General features: G+C 49.8%; 1 protein-coding gene across 2 annotated transcripts in view; it reads right to left on the bottom strand.

The window, feature by feature from the left end:
* Positions 1–1,411: 1,411 nt before the first annotated feature.
* Positions 1,412–24,974, bottom strand: part of LOC130706012 (phosphoinositide 3-kinase regulatory subunit 5-like) — a 61,468-nt gene continuing 37,905 nt past the window's right edge. For both annotated transcript variants that reach the window (XM_057536830.1, XM_057536829.1), the window contains exons 2-7: positions 18,085–18,200; positions 16,194–16,294; positions 13,696–13,764; positions 12,754–12,892; positions 1,674–1,743; positions 1,412–1,463 (exon numbers count right to left, since the gene is read on the bottom strand). In XM_057536830.1, coding sequence (XP_057392813.1) covers positions 1,460–1,463; positions 1,674–1,743; positions 12,754–12,892; positions 13,696–13,764; positions 16,194–16,294; positions 18,085–18,187 — 486 coding nt within the window. In that variant the 5' untranslated portion in view covers positions 18,188–18,200 and the 3' untranslated portion in view covers positions 1,412–1,459. The remainder of the gene's footprint in view (positions 1,464–1,673; positions 1,744–12,753; positions 12,893–13,695; positions 13,765–16,193; positions 16,295–18,084; positions 18,201–24,974) is intronic.

Raw genomic sequence — 24,974 nt, 5'->3', positions numbered from 1 at the left:
TTAGGGAGGAACTCATTTTGATTTCTCTATTTGTAAGAAAAAGGGATCGGGCTCAAGTAAACGGTCCCTCACTGAGCCCTCCTCCTTCACCGACTGCTGGATCATCCCCTCATGGACATGCATTGAGCTCCACTGTATACACGACCAGGCCAGCCACACCCGGGCCCTCACCACTTGCACCTCCTCTGCACGCCTGTTCCCAACCTACAGAAAACCAAAGTGAGACCGACTCTCTGCTCGAAGCTCTTTCTACGGACCTGTCCGTGCCTCAGTTTCCTGATCTAAAAATACCTTTCTCGCAGGGTTAACAAAAGGCTTGGATGATGGAGTGATGCCTGCAACAGTGCCCGGGGCTCAGGAAGTACCTTGAAGGGCGTTGGCAATAATCCACCGTTCACCTGCCTCAGCCCTCTGGCAGGGTCCTGCTTACTTACTAAGCCAACATTTACAAGACATTTTTTATGCCCTTTCTGTCTCTCTCAAAATCTACCACTAGCTTTTTTGTTTGTTTTTACCGAGAAGGAACTCAACCAATGTTTGCTCAGTGAATGTGCTGTGAACCCCTCAGGCTGAGGATGAGGAGGGGCTGGGGTGACTAGAACTTCTGAGCTGGTGGAGGCTGGGGTCTCCAGGCACCCACGTGCTCGGAGGCTTGCCGGAGGGTCCTTGGAATGGAGGCTTCCTCTCTAATGCTTTTCCAACAGGCGGGAACCCAAGAGTGGGTAATGAAATCACTTCAGGGATTCACAACCAGAACAGCCTTTTAAGTGAAATAGACTAGAAGAGATCAGAGCTCATCCTTGGGAGAGGGTGACTTTCATTTCCTAAAACTTGTCTCAGGTGTGTGTGTGTGTGTGTGTGTGTGTGTGTGTGTGTGTGTGTGTGTGTGTGTGTGTGTGTGTGTGTGTGTGTGTGTGTGTGTGTGTGTGTGTGTGTGTGTGTGTGTCAGGCTTTCAGATAAGATGCATTTTTTATTGTAGGTCCCAGTCAAAAAAGTTTGGAAAAACGCTGTTTTACTAACAGGCAGAAAGACATTATAGAAAGAGCCTCTGGGCTTCCCTGGTGGCGCAGTGGTTGAGAGTCTGCCTGCCAATGCAGGGGGGCACGGGTTCGAGCCCTGGTCTGGGAAGATCCCACATGCCGCGGAGCAACTGAGCCCGTGAGCCACAATTGCTGAGCCTGCGCATCTGGAGCCTGTGCTCCGCAACAAGAGAGGCCGCGATAGTGAGAGGCCCGCGCACCGCGATGAAGAGTGGCCCCCGCTCGCCGCAACTAGAGAAAGCCCTTGCACAGAAACGAAGACCCAACACAGCCAAAAATAAATATGAATAAATAAATTAAAAAAAAAAAAGAAAGAGCCTCAGCTTTTGAGGAAGTCTAAGGCTCAAATCCTGACTCAGACACTTACTAGCTGAGTGTCCTTGGGGAAGTTACTTGGCCTCTCTGACCTTCAGTTTCCTCATCTGAAAAATGGGGGTAAAGTAAGGTAACGTATGTTCATGCAGCACCTGGCACAATCAAGGCAGGTGGTTTTAACCTTTTCCTTTTTTTTTTTTTGTTTAAGTCTCAGACCCATTTAGGAATCTGACGAAAGACCCTTAGCCCTGAAAAAAGAGGCTGTGCACAAAGCACGACCCCACCCCCCAAACTCCTCCCTCCCCAAGAGCACTCACACAGTGGAGCTGCGATGACTCCTAGTGGACAGGCCCTGCTCGGCCCTCACCAGTCGCTGGTAGGAGATTCCTGTGGCCAAAAGAACAAAAACAAAAAAACAGTTCACGGACTTACCTGTTCCTTCAGGAGCCTGGCACTGGAGAATCTGGCTGGGGAGTTCCCGGATGAGGGTCAGGACAAGGGGCAGATTAGGCCCCATTGCCACCAGGGTCTTTAACAGTCTGATTCCCAGGCCTCACCCGCCCTGCAAAGCTTCACTCTTCAGAGACTGCGGGGCAGGGCACCCTGGGAGGAGACCGAGGCCCCTGAAGCGGCCGGGTCTCCTGCTCTCCAGCTGGTCTGGCTCTGTCCCTGCAGACCTCCCCCGGTCCCCGGTGACCTCCTGCAGTGGGTGTGCCAAGCACCCCTCAGCTCAGCCTCCGCTCCGGCCAGCCCCCAGCCTCCCCTCGGCCTCCCGGCTCCGCTTCCCACATGCTCTCGGGGGGCCCTCAGGGGCCCGTGGGCCTGCCTGGCGCTGTCCCTCTCTAGGGCTGAACCTCTGCACCAAAGACCCCCTCCCCGCCTTCCTCTCTGGCCTCATCCACCTCTCTGTCACCTCTGATTCAAATGTGCGGAGAAGAAACTAGCCGAAGTTTTCCCTTTTTCCCTGCAACTTGACTCAATTCTGTAGCTGGAAAAGTACGTATTCAGTTCTGCGTCAGCTACGGTGAGGCTGTCACACAATAACTTGCGCTGCTCACTGATGAGGCTGGGATTCGGGGGGCAGGCAGCCTCCTTGTTAGAGCTTGGACATCGTCACAGGGGCCCTGCCAGGTGTGGGCCGGGTGTGAGCTGGGAGCAGAAAGGCAGCCCCTTGGAGGAGTCAAAGCCAAGGCTGGGGTTAGAGACGGCTGTAAACAGAAGGGCCGTGACTTTTGTTTAGTGAATGGCCGAACATTTCCAATTTATGGTATTCCAACTTAGGGCCTAATTGCTCTGCTTTGGGGGCTTTTCGTTTGGTGTGTCTTCCATGTAATTATCACATGGTTAGATGTTAATGTTATGTCTATTTTGACAGGAAAGTCCCTGAAACAGGGATTACTATCAGGACTCAGGACGCCATCTGGTGGCCGCTCACAGACATGACAGAGAAAAGTCCCCTCGTTGCCCCTTCAACCCCCAACAAAGTGCTGCAGGAGTGACCCCAGCACCCCGGGTCTCCCTTCCCCCCAATCTCCCCGACCCCCAAAACACACAGAGAGCAAAGTCTTCTCTTGACCCGTCCACACTTTTCTTTTACCATCTGATGTTTTTAACGGGTAACCCACGCCCTGCTGACCCGCTGCCGGCCCCGCCCCATTTCTGACGCCGTAAACGCAGGCCAGGCCGGGGCCACACTCCCGGCGGTTCTGTTGACCACTTTCTCCTTGAAGCCTGTTCTTCCCTTTAGTCTCCATGACGAGGAACATTCTCTAACCTCCTCTCTCTCTCCACCTGCGCATCTTAGGATGCTTTAACGCTCTCATTTGGGGATGATGGCATCATTAGCGCTGGGAGCTGCTGTTTGCCTGATTTTGTTGTATTAGTGGGGGACCCAGAGGGCGCTGTTTCCAGAGCTGGTTGGCCGGTGCCGAACAGCCCGGATTCCAGCAGCATCCGCTGAAACTCTCTACCCCTCTCCCAAAGACACCCATCAAATCTCTCCCCACCCCCCCCACTCCTTGGCTTCTCTTGATAACGGACCTCCACTTATTGGGGAACCTCAGGGCACTGGGCACCTCTCTCCCTTTGACCTTCACCCCTCCTACCCTGGGCATCTTGGCAGACGGGAACACTTTTCTGGGACTGGCTTTCTTAGACCAAGGCTGGCCCAAAGGGCTGAACAAAAAACCCACCTAGGCGGTTCCGTGTCAGGTCCTAATACGTAGGCAATGGAAAGGGCCCCCTCACACGGGCGAGGGATGGTCCTGGCAGTTGGGAGCCGATGGTGAAGTTCACACGCCTTGCCCAGGCACGTGAGCCCCTTTGTAACTGAGCTTTGTTTACCCACCTGAGCGTCCCCTCTTTTTAATTTTTAAAATTATTTTATATTTTATTTTTGATGGAAGTATAGTTGATTTACAATGTTGTGTTAGTTTCAGGTGTACAGCAAAGTGATTCAATTATACATATATATCTACCTATTCTTTTTCAGATTCTTTTCCATTATAGGTTATTACGAGATATTGACTATGGTTCCCTGTGCCCTACAGTAGGTCCTTGTTGTTTATCCATTTTATACATAGTAGTGTGCATCTGTTAATCCCAAACTCCTAATTTATCCCTCCCCCCCTTTCCCTTCTTTAGAGTGGTGACTAGAAATGGCCATCCTGCACAGGACAGCCGACTAGGAAGACAGAGGATGCGTGACAATCACCCCGGTGCCACCGAGCAGGAACTAGTACCACACTAACGACGCTCTCACAGAACGTCCACGCTGAGGGCATGACACGGTGCCTGGGCATCCGTGCGGCGGGCAACAAGAACGTTGTCCGGGTCTGCTGGCTGTCTTCCCCTGAGAAGGTGAGCGCCACGATTCCACGGAGTCCTCAGGGCCAGCACGAGACAGGAGAGGCCCCGCCTTAGCTGCATTTCAGTCCCAGCAGGAGACCATGCTGTGTTCCTCTCCTGACCCGCACCGGACCCAGACACAAACCCTCCCAACAGCTGGCTTCCTCTTATGCTTTCCTCCCTTCTGGGGTCCCCTGGGCAGCAGTTTCCTGACCTTCACCTCTGCGACGGGCCTGGGTTCTAGAGTCTGCGGGGATCGGGGACTCAGGCCGTGAGGCCTCGGCAGGCCCTGGGCAGGAAGGTGAGGCGAGGCCTCAGGTGTGAATAAATCCAGGGCGGGGAGGATGTGGAGGGTGGGAAGGGATGTGGCCTGAGCCAGGTCAGGAAGGCGAGAGGAAAACACAGGGGAAGGAAAACACTGGGCAGAACTACACGCACGCAGAGGGGATTTGGTTCTTGGCATAAATAGGCCAACGTAAAAAAAAAAAAAGACATATGCTGCAGTGACCCCCCGGAACGGCCCGTGGGATGGACGAGGCCTCAGCCTGGCACAATCTCCAGGCCTGGGGGTGGGTGAGGCGAGGCCTGCCGCCCCAGCCCTCTCAGCACCCTGCTGACAGTCACCCAACAGGACCAGTCCAGGCCTTCCAGCCCCTCTTACTAGTAAGTCACACGTGGTAGAGACTTCTGGGCATCTACCCAACACCCACCCCCTTCTTCACCAACGGGACACGGGGCGATGTGCCCGGTTGATAAATCACATTTCTCAACCTCCCTTGCAGAAGGAGTTGGGTGGTGCCTCTGGAAGACCCCTCTTTGCAACCCCCCCTCACTTCTTCCTTTCTGTTAAATGGAATAGGGGCATGATGGCCAGAGCTCCAGCAGCCATCTTAGACCATGAAGTGACTTGAGGACGATATTTCCTAATAAGGATGGTGGAGCAGAAAGATGGGAGGAGGCTGGTCCAGAATGTTCGTGGGACCACTGTGTCAACCCTGGACTGCCTTCTTCCAGATTTTTTTTAATGTAAGAGAAAAACAAACCCTTATGAGTTTAAGCCACTGTTATTGTGGGCTCTTATAGGCAGCTGGCTAAGTCCTAACCAATCACAGCCTGTGATTTCTGGAAGAGGTGCCCTCCACTCTTTTCCTCAAACCTCCCTGTGATATTGCGATATGATAAGAAACATATATGTGGTCTTCATCCCAGTTCCTCAGACAGAGCTCCTAAAACTTGTTTTCCTGAGGAAAGTGAGTGATTACAAGTGAGAGGAGCATCTTTTGTTATTCACAACGAGCCCCCTTAAACCAGACCTGAGTTTATGCCAATGAGGTGGCTCTTGGTGGGCCCCGAGGTAGCTTCTAGATGGGGGCTGGTTGCCTGAAGGAGCCAACCACATGATTGCCTTCCCCTCCTCCCTCCAGGAGGAGCTGGAGGTTGAGTTAACCACCAATGGCCAAGATTTAATTGATCATGCCGCCATAATAGAACCTCCATAAAAACCTCAAGCTATGGGGTTGGGAGAGCTTCTGGGTTGGTGAGTGCATCCATGTGCCATGAGGGTCATGCACCCCAACACCACAGGGACAGAAGATCCTATACTCAGGGCCCTTCTGGACCTTGCCCTATGTACTTCTTCATCTGGCTATTCATCTGTATCTTTTATCACATCCTTTATAACAAATCAGTCAATGGAAGTAAAGTGTTTTCCTGAGCTCTGTGAGCCATTCTAGCAAATTAAAGAACCTGAGGAGGAGGTCATGGGAACCCCCGATTTATAGCTGAACAGTCAGAAGTAAGGGACTTGGCATCTGAAATGGGGATGGTCTGTGGCACTGAGCCCTTAGCCTGTATGGTCTGCCAAACTCCAGGTAGTTTGGGTCAGAACTGAACTGAATCGCTGGATGCCCAGCTGGGGCCTGGAGAGCTGGAGAACTGTTTGGTGGGTGTGTGGGGGAACCCCACGCATCTGGCGTCAGAGTGTTTGTTCTGTAACAACGTCACAGAGGCCCACCTACAGCCAATGACGTGTGACGTTCTTTCAAGGGGTGTAAACCTTTCATTCCATAATCACAGATAAAAAGTATAAAATGCAAATTCTTTGATCAGTCATGTCCCAGAGAAACATATTGCCACTGAAGAACATTCAGAATTCACCTGCCACCAGCTGAGAGACAAAACTGACTAATCCAGGCTTGTTCCTGCTTTGAAAGGAGGTCAAAGGGTGGGCACGTGCTCAGAGAAAGGAAAAAGGGCAGGAGAAGTTGCCCAAGGGGGGAGAGTGCTCACCAGCTGGGACCGCCCAGGGCCTTTCATCACACACAATCCCCTGCCTATGCCTCTTGGTAGAAACACAGCTTCATGTGAACATGAGAATGTGGTGTTTGGAGTCAAAGAATATGGTTTCTGGAATCAAATGGACGTGAGTTCAAGTGGTAGAACTCTTGTTAGCTATGTGACCATGGGCCAGCTAAATTGTCTGGCCTTCACTTTCATCGCCTGAAAGATGGGAATAATAGTAACTCCCCAGGGGGATGTTCTGAGGATAGATGACACTGACCCTTAGCAGTGCTGAATGCACTGTCAGCCCTCAGTGAAGGCAACCAACGCCATCACTGCCATCAACATCCTCCTCATCATCAACATCCTCCTCCTCCTCCTCCTCACCCTCGTCATCAACATCATCATCATCCTCATCGTCATCAACATCATCATCATCAACACCATCAGCAGCAGCAGCATCAACATCATCATCATCATCATCATCATCAAAAACATCCTCCTCCTCCTCATCATCCTCATCCTCATCATCATCCTTATCATCATCCTCATCATCCTCAACACCATCAGCAGCAGCAGCATCAACATGATCATCATCATCATGATCATCAAAAACATCCTCCTCCTCATCATCATCCTCATCCTCATCATCATCCTTATCATCATCCTCATCAACATCATCATCATCCTCCTCATCATCCTCATCCTCATCCTCATCATCTTCATCCTCATCAACATCATCATCATCATTATCATCAGCATCATCATCCTCATCATCAACATCCTCATCCTCATCATCCTCATCCTCATCAACATCATCATCATCAACACCATCAGCAGCAGCAGCATCAACATCATCATCATCATCATGATCATCATCATCCTCATCATCTTCATCCTCATCATCATCCTCATCCTCATCACATCCTCCTCCTCATCATCAACATCACCAACAATTGCAGTCCTATTTTTTTAACTTGAAATATAGTTGGTTTACAATGTGGTGTTAGTTTCAGGTGTACAGCAAAGTGATTTGGATTCTTTTCCATTATAGGTTATTACAAGATACTGAATATAGTTCCATGTGCTACACAGTAGATCCTTGTTGTTTATTTTATATATAGTAGTTTGTATCTGCTAACTCCAAACTCCTAATTTATCCCTCCCCACCCCCTTCCCCTTTGGTAACCATAAGTTTGTTTTCTATGTCTGTGGGTCCGTTTCTGTTTTGTAAATAAGTTCATTTGTATCATTTTTTTAGACTCCACATATAAGTGATATCATGTGATATTGGTCTTTGTCTGACTTCACTTAGTATGGTAATCTCTAGGTCCACTCATGTTGCTGCAAATGGCATTATTTCATTCTTTTTTATAGCTGAGTAATATTCCAGCGTGTGTGTGTGTGTGTGTGTGTGTGTGTGTGTGTGTGTGTGTGTGTATCACATCTTCTTTAGCCATTCATCTGTTGATGGACACTTGGGTTGCTTCCGTGTCTTGGCTACTGTAAATAGAGCTGCTATGAACGCAGTCCTACTTTTGACAAGGGGGCTCAGAGAGCTTACGTAACCTGTCCAAGGTCATCAGCTAATAAGTGACAAAGCACAGGTCTTTGTTATCTGAAAGCCCATGTTCCTTCTCTCACATTTGACTTCATAGCTAAAGCAAGAATCATCAAACTTTTCTGAGTCTTGGTTGTCTCACGCACAAAATGGGAGTAATGTTGCTTTTCCCTCTTACTCCACAGGGCTGTGGTCTGGGTGAGATGCAATCATGGAGCTTTGGGTGCTTTGAAAACTGCAGAGTGACTCACACATATGATGCTCACTGTCACCCCTCAGGATGACAGACCAATTCTCTCCAGACAAGTATTATGGTCTGCACAGCTGTGTGGGCATAGAGTAAATACTCAACAAACATGTGGGCTGAACCCAAGAGGGGTGTGGTGGGCAGGACCCAGAAGCACTGACGTGAGGTTTCCTGCCACCCCCAGATGGAGGCAGTAGGCGACCCTACTGGGGGTGGAGTCAGGAAGAAGGGGGAGGCCCTCAGGCTTGATAACCTGCCCGCTTCCTCTGCCACCCAGCCACATCAAAGTGGGATAAACTGTTTCCCTCATCTCCATGGCAACTGACTCCCCAAGGCTCCATGGGTGGAGGGCCCAGCTCCCCAGTTCCCTTGTCATCTTCTCCCTGTGACCTTGCCAAGATCTGTCTATTAAGCTAATACCACCCCAAACCCTACTGTCCCCAGCAATGGGAAATCAATATAGGCCAGCATTCATCCTCACAAACTGCTGAGAGGGAGACATTCTTATACTCCCATTTTTACAGATGAGGAAACTGAGGTTCCTATGACGTTAAATGTCTTGCCAAAGGCCCCACTGCCCCAGGATTTGAAACGGCGATGGGCTAGTACAAAGTACTGGTAACCACCAAGTGATTCAGCCTCAGCCTCTCCCCAAGAGCTCATCGCAGGGCCTCCATTCCCGCGCCTCTCCCTTCCTCCTATTGCCTCTCTCAGCTGGGGTCACTGGGGATGGAGCTACTCAGCAACAAGGCAAAACTATTACCACGTGCCTTTACAAAAATCACACCAAAGCACTTCCTAACTAGCCCACTTAAGGGTTATGTAAATGGAGCTAATTTGGTTTAATTTACTACTTGCTATTACTGAGGGCTCAGGTTCTGTGAAGTTAGAGGTTCACTTGTGGATGTGAGATGAGTAATTTTTGCTCGCTATAAAAGATAACTTCAAAGGTTTTTTTCCCCTGTATGATGTTTTATTCTCCCATATGATGTTAACTAATTTTGTATCTAATTCTGCCATCTTTTTGTGGCTTAGATGAGAAATATATTTCAGTTTCTCATACCCTCCTTTAAACCAGCCCTCCCACCTTGCTGGTCCCCTCAGTAACGAACTGAATGTGTTTTGACACAGGCTCGCTATACATTTGTATGAGTGCTAAGGTTTTTTTTAACTGTTTGAAAATGACTCTCTGACACAAGAAAGAGCTAATGGTTTCCTATTTCGGTTCTGCTTTCCCTGGAAGAGGAGGCGTTCCTGGCATGAGCAGCCTGGCCTGAGCGTCCCCCTCCAGGCATTTGCTTCGGTCCCCAGCATACCTGAGCCCTCACAGGGTCCCAGGGGCAAGGCCCAGGGGAAGACCCTCAGCAGTGAGGGATTAGGGTGCCAGGAGTCCTCCCTGCTCTGAGTCCAAGGACCCTCACTCCATTTCCATCTCCAGTTGCTGCTCTGCCTGGCTCTTGTCCCCCAAGCCTAGAACCCCACGTCCCCGAGTCCGGGTCTCCCCACAGCCCGTATCCGCCCCTTGGCTTCACATCTGCTCGCTGGGGGCTGCTGGGAGCTGAGTTCCTGCTCAGCTGCCCACAAAAACATCTCAAGGCATAGCGTGCATCCAGCTGAGGGGAGACAGCTGGTTCCACTTGAAACTGGGAAGCGGTCCCCCTGCACGCAGGTGACAGACAGCCCTCCCCCAGGACAACCTCTCCTTTACCCGTTTCAAAGTAAAGTCATTTAGATCTTTGGTAGAGACTGAAGGTCCTGCCAAGGCATTTGCATTTTAAATCCTTTCTGTCTCATTATAGAAAGGAAGAAAAGCTTTGCGTTCTTGTTAAAGGAATTCTGGTCACCAGCAAGAAGCCCAGAAGTGATCCAGATCTGTTTGTTTGGGGGGTGGGTAGCAGGGAGCAAGGGAATGAAAGAGATTAAATTGGCTTGTTCATTTAGGGTGCCTTGGAAAGCTAGGTTGCCTGACTTGTCTATTCACCATGTGCCTCAGCACCTTTCCTAGTCCAACCCCTTCTCCTGAAGGCCTTCCTGATTTCTTAATTCTTCCACCCAAGTCTCTACCAGGAGGTAAGGTCCATGTAATGGGTAGACTTTGGCTACCCTAGCCTGTGCCTGTTCAGCTCTTAGTGCCTGTAACAACGGACAGCTGACTGGTTGGGGGAAGACAGATCAGCTGATTGGTTAGGCAAACAGGTCAGTTGATTGGTTGGGCAGACAAATCAGATGATCAGTTGGGGAAGGAAGTCATAAACCTCTCCAAAGGAATTTTCATATAAAGCTTCAGTCCTGCGCTTTCTAGGGTCCCTGAGTTATTAGGGAATAAGATTTGTTACTTCTGTCCTGTGTGTATTTAATGCACATGATGAGACTTAGACACTCCCAATACTACACAGGGTCTGGTGCATATACAGATTTAAAAGAAAAAAAAAATGGGATTACAACATACTTAGTATTGAGGGGGGCCTGCTTTTTTACTCAACACGTTACTCAACATCTTTTCATCTCAGTAACCTTATTTCTATGATCTCATTTTTAATAAGTGAGGAGGATTCCACCAAATGACTTTGCTACGATATATTCAACTACGTACAATATTTAAGTTTTTTGGAATTGGTTGATTATTAAAAAGAATGCAGCAATGAACATCCTTGTAGCTAGGCTCATGTAACCTATTTTTCCTCCATTATTTTTATGGTCTTTTTTTTTTTTTTAATTTTATGGTCTTGATTTCCACACTTAAACATTGAATCCATCTGAAAGTTATTTTTATGTTTGCAATAGAACTCAATTTTTTTTTGAGATAGAATTTTAAACCCCTCCTTTTTTTGGTCTGTCAATTATCTTGATACCATTTATAAAATGACCAATTGTTTACATCACTGATTTGAGGATGCTGCTTTGTCATATAATACATTTTTATAATCTGTTCCTTGCTATTTTATTTAGTTCCATTAATTTTCTATTCTTATACCAACAGTGTACTATTTTAATAACTATAGCCTTACAGTATTTTTAAAGACCTAGTAGAGAAATATCCCATTCTTACTCTTCCTTAAGAATACATAAGTACATAATAAATCCTACTGTAGAGCATTTATTCTGTCCAATAGACTTTATTTTGTTAAATTAAAAAAATATTATTGGTATTTTTGCCTGCAGTTACATTTATTTCCATAATACCTGATGTTATTACAATATTGATTCAATCCAGCAATGTCTCTTAAACTTTTTATCCTTCAGTAAAGTTTGTTTTCTCTATGTAGGTTATTCCCATTTCTTTATTTATCTTATATTTTTAGTTGCTATTGTAAATTGTTTTTTTCCACATTATGTTTTCTTACTGGTTGATGCTATTATATAAGAAAGCTCTTAGCTACCTGATTACTAGTCTGACAGTGCTTTGGGTTATTCTCTTAGTCTTGACAGATAAGCAATTGTTTGGTCTCTAAGTAATTAAAATTTTATCTTCCTGAAAGAGGAAATATTCTTTCTTTCTTTATTTTTCATGGGCAAAATACCTAAAAGCACAAAGAGGAAGATTATTGACTTAATAATGGAAACGCTTCTAGTGGGTTGTTACCTTATTAAGGACCCTTCCATATATTAATAGTTTCCACATATTAGAGGCGCTTTGAATATCAGGAATGGATGTTGAATTTTTTTTTCATTTCTTTTTTTTTTTTACCTTAAATATTTTTATTTGGAATGGATGGAAGTTGAATTTTATCAAACATTTCAGAGGCGTCTACTGGGATGTCTGTGTGACTTTATTCCTTTGAGCTACTGATGTGATGAATTACTCTAATATGGGACCACCTCTCAGTAAATCATACTGGATTGTGTTTTTCTGGCTCTACAATAGTTTTGTTAGACCTCATTTTCATGTCTGCTATAGCACCTGCAATTTCTCAGGAACTCCTTTTCAGAATCCACATATGAAAACTTGGACAGTACCAGGCCCTTGCCCACACTTGTCGTGGTGCCCATCTACCTGTTCATTCCTGGTACCAGCCACCTTCCCCGGCCAGAACTGAGTCCACTCACACATGCATTCCCCTACGTGTTCCGGGGTAAAGAGAACAAACACGGGCCTCTTGTCAACATTGTGTGGACTTCTCTGTCTGACCTGGGCAGCCTCAGAGACCCCCTGGCTAACCAGAGCAGAGGCACAGGCCAGGAGGTGGGGTCTCCTTGCCCTGAACCCCTGCTCAGCTACCCCTAAGAGTTCCTCCTTGAGTTACTGCCGGTGTTTGCTGCCTTCAGCCATCTGATGCTGATGCAGACATGGAGTACTCGAACCATGACAAGGGACTCCAGGCTTGTGAAGCAGGCCACGGGCAGAGACGAGCTGAACGATATGAAGTGAGGGGGGGTCATAGCCAAAGCCCAGTTTCAGAAAAGCTGGAAACCTCCTGACCGCATGGTCCCTGCCCCGCGTGCGTGCCACCTCAACACTTACCTGGGGCCTTCAGTTCAGCATCGATGAAGGTGAGCAGTTCCTGGCAGATGCTGCAGTAAGGAACGGGCCAGGTCAGGAATCGGTGGTAGGTTTTGGCTGCTTTCAGAAGGAGATCTGAGTCTGGTGGGAAGTGTGGAGTCTGGGATGGAGAGGGAGTGGCAAGCAGAGAGGCCCGGGTGAGAGAAAGCTCACTGATATTCCAGAGCAGACCCTGCTCCTTTCCGGAATGTTCCACAAAGGGCACACATTTCCTGGCAGCAGTGTGTCCCGGGACGAGGGCAGGCAGAATTGAAAGTTACCCACAGGAAGTGAGTTACAGATGGGCAAGATGGTGCCCAAGGATGTCTCTACTACAGGGGCCTTGTTTTCACCAAACATAACAATTTACCAAATACACAAGAGGGCCTCTCTGAAAAGCTGTCACCTTGGAGGTCATCCTAAGTGGTACCACTGCTGCCACTCCTTTCGAGGAACAGTCTTCAGTGCCTAAGCAGCCTTTATTTAAATATCCTCACGAGAGGCCAGTGTTTATTCTTTGAAGTGGACTGACTCAAGGTACCTGGAGTCATTTGACGCCACCGGTCTGGTGAACAGGGGGTGACGGCACTGGGGGAAACTGACCACTGCGGTACAAAAGGAGGTGGACATCACATGTCTTTAACAGAATCTCTCCTGTGGTTTGTGAAAGGGCTGTGACCGCATCCCCTCCGTGGGTGCCCAGATACTCCAGGCATGAGGGCGTCCACGTGGAGTTACTGGAGGCCTCTCAAATGGCTAATCTGAAGCCATCAGAGGGGTGACACCCACCTGAAGTGTCACTGGTGGACAGTTTCTCTCTCTGTGTGTTTATCCTCTGAGCTGTAAGGGCTCTGCCCCCTCCACGGAGGCTGCTCTTCCCTCCCGTCCCCAGCCTCCCCCAGCCTGGCCCAGCCGGGAACTTACACAGAGGACAGTGGAGGAGAAGAGCAGGGCCAGGGGGGCGAGGAGGTCATAGGTGCCCTTCTCTTGGACCTGTGCGGGGGACAGGAGGGGGGAGGCTCGTCACAGGTGCACAACCGCGCACTGCTCTCTCCTCTATTCCTTTCTTTTCTTTTTCTTTTTTTTTTTTGAGTGAAAAGTAATGTAATCACAAGACAAACATTTAGAAAATAGAAGTAAAAAAAAAAAAAAAAACCCACGACATCCCCCTTCCAAACTCAGCCACAACTAATATTTCAATGTACTTCTCCTTACACCATTTTTCTCTGTGTATTTTCCTCTGCAAAGTTGTCCTCACTGGGTGCATATTTTTACGCTTCATGTCTTTTACATACAATATTATAAATGGATTTCTGTTTTGCTACATCATCTCTAAGACCATATTTTTCCCCCTCCTAGTTATATATTTATCTATTATTTGTGTTGTAAATATGTGTTCCACTTTGTTGCTGGTCTTTGAATTTTACGGATTTTTTTTTATGTACATAAATTACAAGTGTTAACTTTTTCCTTTATGGATTTTCGCTTTTGCATGCAAGGTTCATGTAAATATTCATATATGTTTTTTGTTCTTTTCTTGGAAGCTTCATTTTCTTAAATTTAAACCTTTAATCCACCTAGAGTTCTGTATAATATGAATTTGGAATCTCACTCCATATTTTTGGAAACGTTTAATCAATTTTCCCTAAACCATTTAATAAATTTTACCGATGCAATTTTTTTTTTTTTGGCGGCTCTGCAGGCTTGCAGGATCTTAGTTCCCCAACCAGGGACAGAACCCGGGCCCCAGCAGTGAAAGTGCTGAGTCCTAACCACTAGACCACCAGGGAATTCCCTGCAATTTTTTAATATATTAAATTTTTGTTTCTACCCTTGGATACCATCATTTTTATTACCTATATAATACTCCTTCTGGTAGATCTCCATAATTTATTAGCTTTAGACACTTGAGATTATTTTCTTGCTATTTTAAGTACCTGTGCAGTGAAAATCTTTGTGCACACTCCTTTTTCTATAATTTGGATTATTTATCTTGGATAGAGCTCAAGAAGTGGAATGAGTGGATACAAGACTATAAACATATTTATGATCTTCGAAATGTATCGCCAAATTGCTTTCCAAAAGAATTTTGCCATTTATAATACCGTGTATGTATGAAAGTGCCATTTCACTACACCCTTCCCTGCACTGGTTATTATAATGTTTTTGTGAATTTGCTAGGCAAAAGCTGCGTCATTATGGTTTTCATTTACATTTATTTTACTATAACTGAAGCAACATTTTCCATATTGTTTAAAAGTTCTATTTATTCTTTTGTGAATCATCTCTTTGATAGAGCTCACCCACCACACCACAAACAAGCATGTATAGACACAATTTAGAATTCTTTGGTCAAAATACTAGTGGTCTCCCAACCCCTTCTGGAATTCATGGGTGTTGGAGAAGCAGAGAAAGCCCCACCACCTCTTCTGTGCCTGGTGACGGCAGCAGGATCAAATAGAATTCTCCTTCATGGTCCTGAATAGACCATGTGTCCAGTACACTTGCTGCTTGGCCCCTTCTATAGAACCCTCCCCTGTTGCTATACAGTAGTTGTTCCTTTATTTTGGGGTTTATAAGATAAGCACTTCAGAGGTGGTTTAGCTCTTCTGAGTTGGTCTCCTTGTGATCAGGGTATAAAAGCACCAGGTAAATGGTGGTGCCAGAATTGAAACCTTGGGTGTCTTGATAAACCAAGACTCTTTTCTTAGAGGTAAAGGGACATCTGAGAAAGACATGTGTTTCCCAACTCAGTCACGTATTTAAAAATAAAAATAAAACATAAAAGAGCCATTCTCTTTAGGGACTCGTGCCTGTTCTGGAACCCCTGCCCAAATCAGGTTTGTTTTCTTGTTTTTTTAAAAAAATTTTTTTGGCCACGCGGCACGTGGGATCTTAGTTCCCCGACCAGGGATCGAACCCATGCCCCCCGCAGTGGAAGCGCAGAGTCCTGACCACTGGACCGCCAAGGAAGTCCCCCAGATCAGCTTTAAACACATCCCTCTTCGGAGTCATAAAAGCCTGTTTACTGAACTGTTAGAGGAGGTCTCGGTTTACCTCTCCAATCAGTTTTCTCTTTTGCATCTTTGTTCTTCTGCGTCTTTTGCGGGAAAGGAATTCGGTAGCGCGTCCTCCCTCCCTTGTAATCGACACCTTGACTTACAAGCAATGTCTGTCTTAAGAAGCAGATTAAACTCGGGACCCTGGCTCACGCAGCACATGCTCATAGCAAAAGGACCACGCCCCTTCCTGAGGCCTTCAATCCACAAACACCACCGAAGCAGAGAACTCAGGCTGCCCGTGCCTCCACCAAGCCCCCTGGTGGTCCAGGCACCCCAGAACGGACATTCTGTGGGGACCTATTTCTCGACTCTGTGAGGCTGATCCCAGCGCTGCCCTTCAAACCCAGGCCGAGCCCTCACCTCGTGGGTTTTCTGCAGGATCTGCTCCAGGAGGATAAGGAAGTGGCCTGGATCCCTGCTCACCAGCTCCTGCAGGCTCCAGCAGTTGAGACACAGCCCAGCTGCAAAGGATGGGAGAGGCCAGGGGTCACTTGTGGGTTGGAGGGAAGTGGCAATTCCTGGGGCTGCACTGGGGCATTCCCTTCTGAAGTAAGAGTCTCAGGAAATTCTGGATCCACACACTCGACCCTATTATGCCCCATCAAGATAATGATAAGTTTCTTCTTCCTGCATAGACAGGAGGCTCAAGAGACACAGAGAGGGGCTGGGATCTCCCTTAGAAGCCAAGGACTGGCCACGACTCTGCTCCCTGTGCCTCTGGAGAGCACCAGCTTTCCCACATCCTCCGAGATGCAGGGAAGGGGCGCAGAAGCAGAGATCGCCACCCCAGGACACAAGGCTGAGTCTGCAACAGGCATGGGACGTCCCGGAACTGCTGGGCAGTGGAGCCCGGGAAAGGGAAGCACCACTCATTTCTATCTCGAAAGCTACGAGGAGCACTTTGTCACTCTGTAACTTCCCCAGACTTTCTCATTCTGTCAATCTCTGCTTCCCTGCAGTCAGCATGGGTAAACTCCCCCCAAATTAAAGGGACAGTCACAGAGGTCTGTGTGTGTGTGTGTGTGTGTGTGTGTGTGTGTGTGTGTGTGTGTGTGTGTGTGTGTGTGTGTGTGTGTGTGATGGGGAATGAGAACAGTGGGGGTGGAAGTGGCCCCCTCATGTGCACGAGCTCCTTCCGAAGTCCCGCAGGCCCCAAGCAGTGTGTTCATATGGTCACAGGTTTTAGTAAAATTTGCTGTAGTTAGATATTTTTATACTCTTTGACTTGATGGCCCCTGAATTCTAGAGGCTTAGTCTCATTAAAACCTGGGTAGGAGGCCAGAAGGAAGAAAACTGCCATTTAGTGACCACCTACTACGTACCTCTAAGGTGCCAGGCCTTTCACACATCACCTCCATTGAATCTCCCATCCGCCCCCCCTCGGGAAGGTGGTTCCTGCTGTTATTATTCTCATTTTACAGGCAAGGCAGGTGAGTCCTGAGAGGCTAAGGGACTTGCACAAGTTCCTACAGCCAGTGAGAGACAGTTTTAAGTCAGATCTGCTTAATTCCAGAGGCCAAGGAAAGCCTCTGAGAGGAGGTGACATTTGAGTTGAGACCCGAATGAGAAGGAGCCAGCTCTGCATAGTTCTGAGGGAAGAATTCCGGGCAGCAAGTGCAAAGGTCCTGAGGTAGGAAGGAACCAGTTATGTTCAAGGAGCATGGGTATCTATCTCGTGGGGTAGTCAGGGAGGCAAGTGAGATGTGGAAAATCTTTATGAGCATAAGGAGTTATTAAATTAATCTCCAGCCTTGGAGACAACTGCCCCAGCCTGCAGATACCCCTGTTTCTCAGTCCTGGGGATCATGGAACATGGAGGCCTCCTATTCCCTGAAGTTCTGCTGAGATTCTCCATTGTTCCATGGGGAAGAGGAGGATGGGGCTGTGGAGAAAACTAGAAACCAGGAAAACAGGAGAATTCTGGGGAGAACTGTCTATAAATACCCAGCTGCTCTTTTGAAATCAGCAGTGTGGCATTTTTAAGCTGGTCCGATACCTCCTTCAGGGAGCTATGCTTCTAGCACACGAGGAGGATGAGGAAGACAGCATGGGGGAAAGGAGAAACTGCCACCCACCGAGGGCGACTCTCCATCAGGTGCTGCCCTGAGCACCTGCCCAAGTGAGGTCCGGGGAGTCACACACACAGGGCTGGAACCGGAACCTGCCAGTTCCGCGCCTGAACCACTGCTCACCACAGCCCCTGAAGCTCCCTTGGGCCCCAGATGCGCCTCTCCGGCTCCCTGGGACCTACCTGACCAGGAGGTGGAGCGGCGGCTGAGGCTGAGCCCGTGCAAGCAGCGCTCCAGGGCGTGCTGGATGCGGTCCTCCGTGCACGTCGTGGCCCCTGGCTGCATCCTGAGTCATCGCCTGCATGGGGGACAGACGCTGGTCAGCCTGGAGAACCCCGGACTCGAGAAGCACGTGGCCTAGCAGGGCAGCTGGCAGAGACAGCGGGCACTCACAGCCGGTGCAATCAGCCAGCTGCCTCCAGGGCTGGACCGGCTCCTGGGCTCCTGGCGGTGCCGCTCAGAACGGCAGGACCAACGGCACAGGCTACGAGAAGTGAGGGGTGGCGGGGGGAGTGGAGAGGTGCGGCCCTCCCCCCCCCACCCCAAGGCAGGGGTGAGCGGCTGCAACAGCCCAGGGAGTGCCCGCGGCGTGACCAGACCCCAGTGCTGGGCAGGAGGACTTCAAAGGAAAAATCAGGATCACGTGGGGGGGGGGACTTTCTCTGAATTTCCAGGCCTGTGTGCCCCACCCCTCAGGGATGCCCAGGGAGCCTGTTCCTGCTGACAAGGTCACAGAGCTCCCCGCCCGTGTGCCGGGGGCTCTGATGCTGGGGCCCGGCAGGGGCTGCCTTCACACGTGCCACACCTCCACCCCGCCACACCCTCTGCTTGGGTGCCCAGGCCACAGGCCCCTGGTCCTTTTCTGCCCTCACCTCCACTTTGGCCATTTTTCTTTGCTGTCTCTGAGGCTTAGCGATGTTACCAGTTATTCAAAGACCTTGCTCGGCTCGGTCTTTCAAAGAACCCCCTTCTGGGAATTCCTCTGGGAACTCCCTGGCGGTCCAGTGGTTAGAGGACTCCACGCTCTCACTGCCGAGGGCCCGGGTTCAATCCCTGACTGGGGAACTGAAATCCCACAAGCCACGCGGCACAGCCGAAAAAAAAAAAAAAGAACCCCCTTCCTTCCCCCGTCCTACTGAGGAGAGAGCCGGGGTGTTTAGCTCAGGCTGGAGGGCTGCTGAGGACGAGATCTAAGAAGGGGTTTTAGCACTAGGTGGGGAACCATGCCAAGGGCCACATTCTGAGAGCCTCCAGCAGGGCCAGCCCAGCTTCACAGTGATGTGTCGGGGCTCCTGGGTCCCTCAGGAAGCTGTGACAGGTAGTGCAGTGCAGCAAATAAGCCTGGCCTCTGGCATCAACAGACTTGGATTCAGATCTCAACTCTGGTATTTGCTAGCCATGTAAATGGGCAATTTCTTTAAACTTTTCTGAACCTCAGTTTACTGATCTGTAAAACGGGTGTGACGATGGTACTAACCCCCCAGGGCTGTTGGGAAGATTAAATGCCACAGTGGATGCGCTGAGCGAGCTTTCAAGACACGAAAGCTGGGACTTCCCTGGTGGCACAGTAGTTAAGAATCCGCCTGCCAATGCAGGGGACACGGGTTCGAGCCCTGGTCCAGGAAGATCCCACATGCCGCGGAGCAGCTAAGCCCATGCGCCACAACTACTGAGCCTGCACTCAGGAGCCTGTGAGCCACAACTACTGAAGCCCGTGCGCTTAGAGCCCGTGCTCCGCAACAAGAGAAGCCTCCGCAATGAGAAGCCCGCGCACCGCAATGAAAAGTAGCCCCCGCTCACCACAACTAGAGAAAGCCTGCGCGCAGCAACGAAGACCCAACACAGCCAAAAATAAATAAGTTTAAAAAAAGAAAACAAGACACGAAAGTTCTCCTGTTACAGTCTTTGCCACAAGCCCACTTTCCCTTGGGAATTTCACTGCATTCACCCCTTCCAGGCAGATCCTCACGGCTGGCTGGTCAGGCCAGGTCATAGAAGGAAGTCGAGGAAGCAGTGGTCCAGCTCTGTGGAACAGGGGATGGACCAGGAAACCACAAGCAGAAGCACAGAGCTCAGAGCTGAGCCATGCAAACGACATGCAAAGAGCTAGGAAATCCTACCCTGGACCCAGCAGGCAAAACCTCCCACTTCCCCAGCCAGGGAGGAACCAGGCACCCAGAGAAACAGAAGCCCTTTGTGAGCTGCCCAGCATCACTTCACTTCGGTGATATCCCTGGGATGGCATGCGGGTGGGCACACGGAAAGCAGCACGCATGCGTTCATTCTTCCATGGATTTACTAACCCCTTACTATGTGCCAGGCACTAAGGACACAGCAGTGAATGAAGCAGGCGTGCCCCGTGGTAGGAGACAGAGACAGGGAACGATCTAACAGACAAAGAAAGAGGTCACGGCAGAGGGGGATATACGCTGAGAAGAAAGTGATGGTGCTGGGAGGGGGCCGAGTCGGGGGGCCCCCTCCAGGTCGTTGGGAGGTCAGGAGAGCCTCTCAGAAGGGACATTTTAGCTGGATGAGGAGGCCAGGAGAGAAGTGAGGGGGAAGAATGTTCCAGAAAGAGGAGGTAGCAGGTGCAAAGGTCTGGGTGCTGGAATGGACCTGCCAAGGGCTGAGACCTGGAGCACAGGGCCCAGGACGGACCAGCCCCCCAGGTCACCCACCTTCCTGCGGCTGAGGTGGCAGACTGAGATCAGAAACACTTTCACTGGTAAGTCAGGACCATGGACCTTGGGTGTTTCCATTAGTGGCACCTGGATGTCCAAAGACATCCTTGGGCCCTTCTAGGGCAACTTTCATGGTCACCTTAGGGCCTTCTGTGTGCCAACTCTTTGTGTGCAGTCCAGACAGGGGGTCTGTGGACCCTGAGCCACACCAGGCAGACGTCAGGCCCCTCCTCCCTGGGGGTGCCGGTGCCCAGCATGGATGCGTGTCCCTGGGCATGCACACTCAGGATGCGGCCTCGCCCTTCTGCCTGCAGTGGCCACCCAAGTGCAAGCCCCTCTCGAGCTCGGTCCTGTGCAGGCTCAGGGCTGACGGCACCCACTGGAGGAGCTAGAAGACCAGGCACCTTCAAAAGGATGAGTTTGGAGCGTGAATGGCTGGCCCAGACGTCATCAGCAGGCCTTGGTTCCCACAGGTTGATTCCTCCCCAATCAGCCCCCGGGGAGGTGCTCTGAGGAGGAGCTAAGGGGCAGCCCCGGGGCGGGGCGGGGCTGGGAGAATCAACGCCAGAAAAAATCGACTAGGATATAAAGCAGGACTTCCGAAATCCCAAATGGCAGGCGAGGCCCAACTCGTAAGCACAGAAGGTGCTCAACGACCCACCTGCTAAAGAGCTAAGAGTCACCGTGAGCTGTCAGGGACGGGGGCCGGCAACCACGCTGGGGGGCTTGACGGGAGGTACGGGTCCAGAACTGGTACAGCTGCCCACTCCCCAACCCCCGTCAATACAAGAGGACTGGGAAGAGAGGAGGGTTTGTCGACCATTCCAGAGGGTCCTCCTTTCTCTCCCCAAGGCCAAGGGCAGAGGGGCTTAAAGAGAATCCCTTATTCAGACGGGACACCTGCCAGGAGGGGATGCTGCCATTTTGTTCTCAGCTCACTCTCTATCCAGCCAGCAAACGTACTTCCGGGCTACTTGGGAGCCATGGGAGGCCTAAGAGGAGCGGAAGGGGCGGCTGGCAGGCTCCCTGCTGGGTAAGGCAAAGATGTGAGCTCCTTGCAGAAGGGTGGGGGTGGCGGTACATACTCGGATGAAAAGCTAGACTTGAGCTGTTTTGTTGATTCTTCACCTGGAGGGCCCCCAGCCGGGTGAGGGAAACGTAGCAGTAAGAGGCCGAAGGTTGGACCACCTTTGGGGGAAGCTGGAGGGAGCGTGGGCACTCTGTGGCACAGAGAGGTTAAACAACTTGCCTAAGGTCACACAGCTAGGAGGTGGCAACGCGGGGAGTCTGGCTCTGCCTGCCGCTCGGCACAGTCAGATGCAGTTACCGGGAGACAAATAAAACTAATTCATGTTTCTACCCCAGCGAGTGCAGGCTCAATTAAGCGAGTGCAGGCGTTCCCAGTTGCCGGGAATCTTGAGCCCGCCATGTCTGTCTATGCCAGCTGTCCACTGCAGCCCTGCCTCCTCCAGCAAGAGGACCAGGGCCCACAGAAGCAACAATCTAGGCTGGACCGGGCGATGACCATGGTGGCTTGAGGGGCCCAGTCATTCTGTAGCTCAGAGCGAGGGCTGAATCCTGTGAACTAGGTTTGAAGATCCCTCTTCCCAGTCCCTGCTGCGACAGACAAGTTGGCTGTGTCACAAAGCAGGAATGAGTCACCCTGCCCTATTGTGTCGCAGTGTAACTGATACAAAGGCAAGATGCAAATGAACATCCTCAGCCGACATCACTTCTGCTGCAGCCCTATCCTTAGAGCAGTGTCCTGGGGCTGCTGCGAGCAGCCTGCACAGGCTAAAGGCTGCCCCCCAACACCCGCTCCAGTGCCCGTGGCCCACGCATCTTCCCTTCTCTGGGCCCCGAGCGACTTTCCCATCTCCTGGCCTCAGTGTCCTCTGCTGTCCATTGGAGACGATCAAGACCTTATCCTCGGGCACTGGGCAGAGTTCCCCGTGTGCCCCCCCTCCCTGGCATCCTGAGGCCATCTAGAGCTTGCCCTGGGTCTTCAGAGAGGCTGGACTTGCCCAGGGCGCTGGGCTGTGGGAGCCGAGGGACGGGAGCCTGGCCGGGGATCCTCAGCTGAGCTGCCCTGGGGGTAAACCCAGCACCCCGTGGCTCGCCCTCTGGCACGCTCATTTCTGTTTGATGAGTCAGTCATCAGCCGCTTCTGGTGACTTGTCAGCAGAACCCCAGTGGCTTTGGGGTGGAGATGAATGGGGAAGAGGTGGCACCTCTCCCTCCCCAAGGATGATGCCTTTTCTCAAAGCCTTGGTGGGCAAGGCCTGGTTTCCCCTGGCATTCCCCTCCCAACCCCCATTGCCACCTTACTAAAAGGAGCTCGAGTTGTGAAATTCCAGCTGCTGCCAGGAATGGGAATGCCCCCCGCCACAGTGGGGTAGCGTTGAGACATTCAACAACGGGGCCTGCTGCCACCTCCAACTTCCTCTTCTGAGCCAGTAAGGATGAGTCCTACTGGGGACCCTGAACAGGACAGTGAGTCCTGGAGCTGGAGGGGGAGGGGGTTGGGGGAAGGGGGTGCCCAAGGGCAGAGGGAGACCGCCTCTTCACACGTTGACATGACCTGTGATGCAAGACAGGGGTCATCTCCCCTCCTGGGCAGGACTAGTCAGAGGGGCAGGGCCTGCCTGGGTCCAGCTTCCTGATGCAGCCCCCCATGCAGCTGGGAAGAAACCTTCTTTTCTTGGGGGACTTTGTGCAAAACAGCAGAACTGGAGGGTCCACATCTCCTAGGGAGGGAAGTATGGGCCAGGGTCTGGCGGCACCCAGCACTGCTTCCTTGGTGTTCTGGAATATTCCAGGCCCATGCTTTGAAGACTGAGTCCCACAGGTGGACGTAAGAGAAGCACTAAGGCATGTGGTCCTGCGCTGACCCCACTCGCTTCAGTCCTGGGTCACTCCTCCCTCTCTCCCTTCCTATTGTCCTCTGTGGCTTGACGTCCCTTCTCGGTCACCACTCTCCTCCTCGTAAGGCAGAATCTCTTCTACAAACTAATTTTGTAAATTTTCATTTCTAATACAGGAAGGATACAGCAGAAACCAAAGAGACTAAGGTGAGATGGGGGGAGGATAAGGGAATGAGATGGGGGGTGAGGAGGTGCAGCGCTTTTCTGGGGATACCTTCATATACGGCTTTGACTCTTAGAACCATAGCAATATTTTACATACCCCAAATGAAATAAATAAATCGACCAGGATATGGGGAGGCACGGGGGACAAAAATGGGAAACAAACAACAAATTAACTGCACTATAAATGATTAGCATAACCACATTGAAAGGAATGGGGAATACAGGAACTAACTTGAGTAACTTTGGAAAGTAGTATTTTCACTGGATACTGTAAGGCTAAAGACAAAAAGAACCACATACAAATACTGAGTTCTAGTTACTAAATCTGTTTCTTATAGGGATGTGGGTTAAAAATCCTGCAACTTCTTCATGTGTATGCTAGGACTGAACAAGTAAGTAAACAGATCACAGATAATGAGAGCCAGTTTCTCACTGCTGGAGAAAGAAGGAGAAAGAAGTTACAGATAAGGAAAAAGGAGAAGTCTAGAATGAACCACCTTATGGTGTTGGACTGGAATTGGAGAAATCAGTATCAACTCATGGTTTTTCATGCATATTCAGATAGATACACATAGAAGTGAAAAAAAGATGTCCATGAGCTTGGATTAATATGCATACATATATTTTCTAGCTCTGTCTGCGGAGAGAGCCCAGAAACAACGACTTCCCAGTAACAATGAGCACACCTAGTGCCCAGACCCTCGTTTCTAAATATCATTCTCCAATCAAAGGAACCAGGGCTCCTTAGAGAAATGGCTGACTCTAGGACTGGGACAGGAAATATAGAAGTTAAACCTGAAGACCTGGAACATCTTGTAGAGACAGAAAATAAGTCAGTACTTGAAAAAGGATGGGGAATGTCAAAAGGACATGGGAGCCAGCTTAAAGGAGCTTCCAATGGCCAAAGCCAGGACAATTTGAACAACTAAATAATGAAAGTGTTGGATTATAATTCATAGGATACAATAAATACCCGTGAGTCTACACTACTGTCATAAATAATAAACTAAAAAAAGTAAATGGAGGGGAAGGGACAGGTCTTCTTTACAAAAGAATTCCAATTAGTAAACACGGGAGGAATGAGAGAAATACAAAATGACCATTAGACAAACACCACGGTAATAATTACTGCAGGCAAGATCCACCAATGGACGCTAAAATCTGTGAGTGAAAATCTGAGAGAAAATGAGAGATTTCATGGTCTCAGAGTATTTCCCCCAAGAAACTGATCAATTACAAAATTAAAGAAAACAATAACTTCACAGTGGAGAAATCCAGCACTGCCTTAACTTCATGACCAAA

Source organism: Balaenoptera acutorostrata, chromosome 20, assembly GCF_949987535.1.
Source record: "Balaenoptera acutorostrata chromosome 20, mBalAcu1.1, whole genome shotgun sequence".
NCBI classification, from domain to species: Eukaryota; Metazoa; Chordata; class Mammalia; order Artiodactyla; family Balaenopteridae; genus Balaenoptera; species Balaenoptera acutorostrata.
The sequence above is the reverse complement of the archived record's forward strand: the minus strand, read 5'-3'. Positions and strand labels throughout refer to the sequence as shown.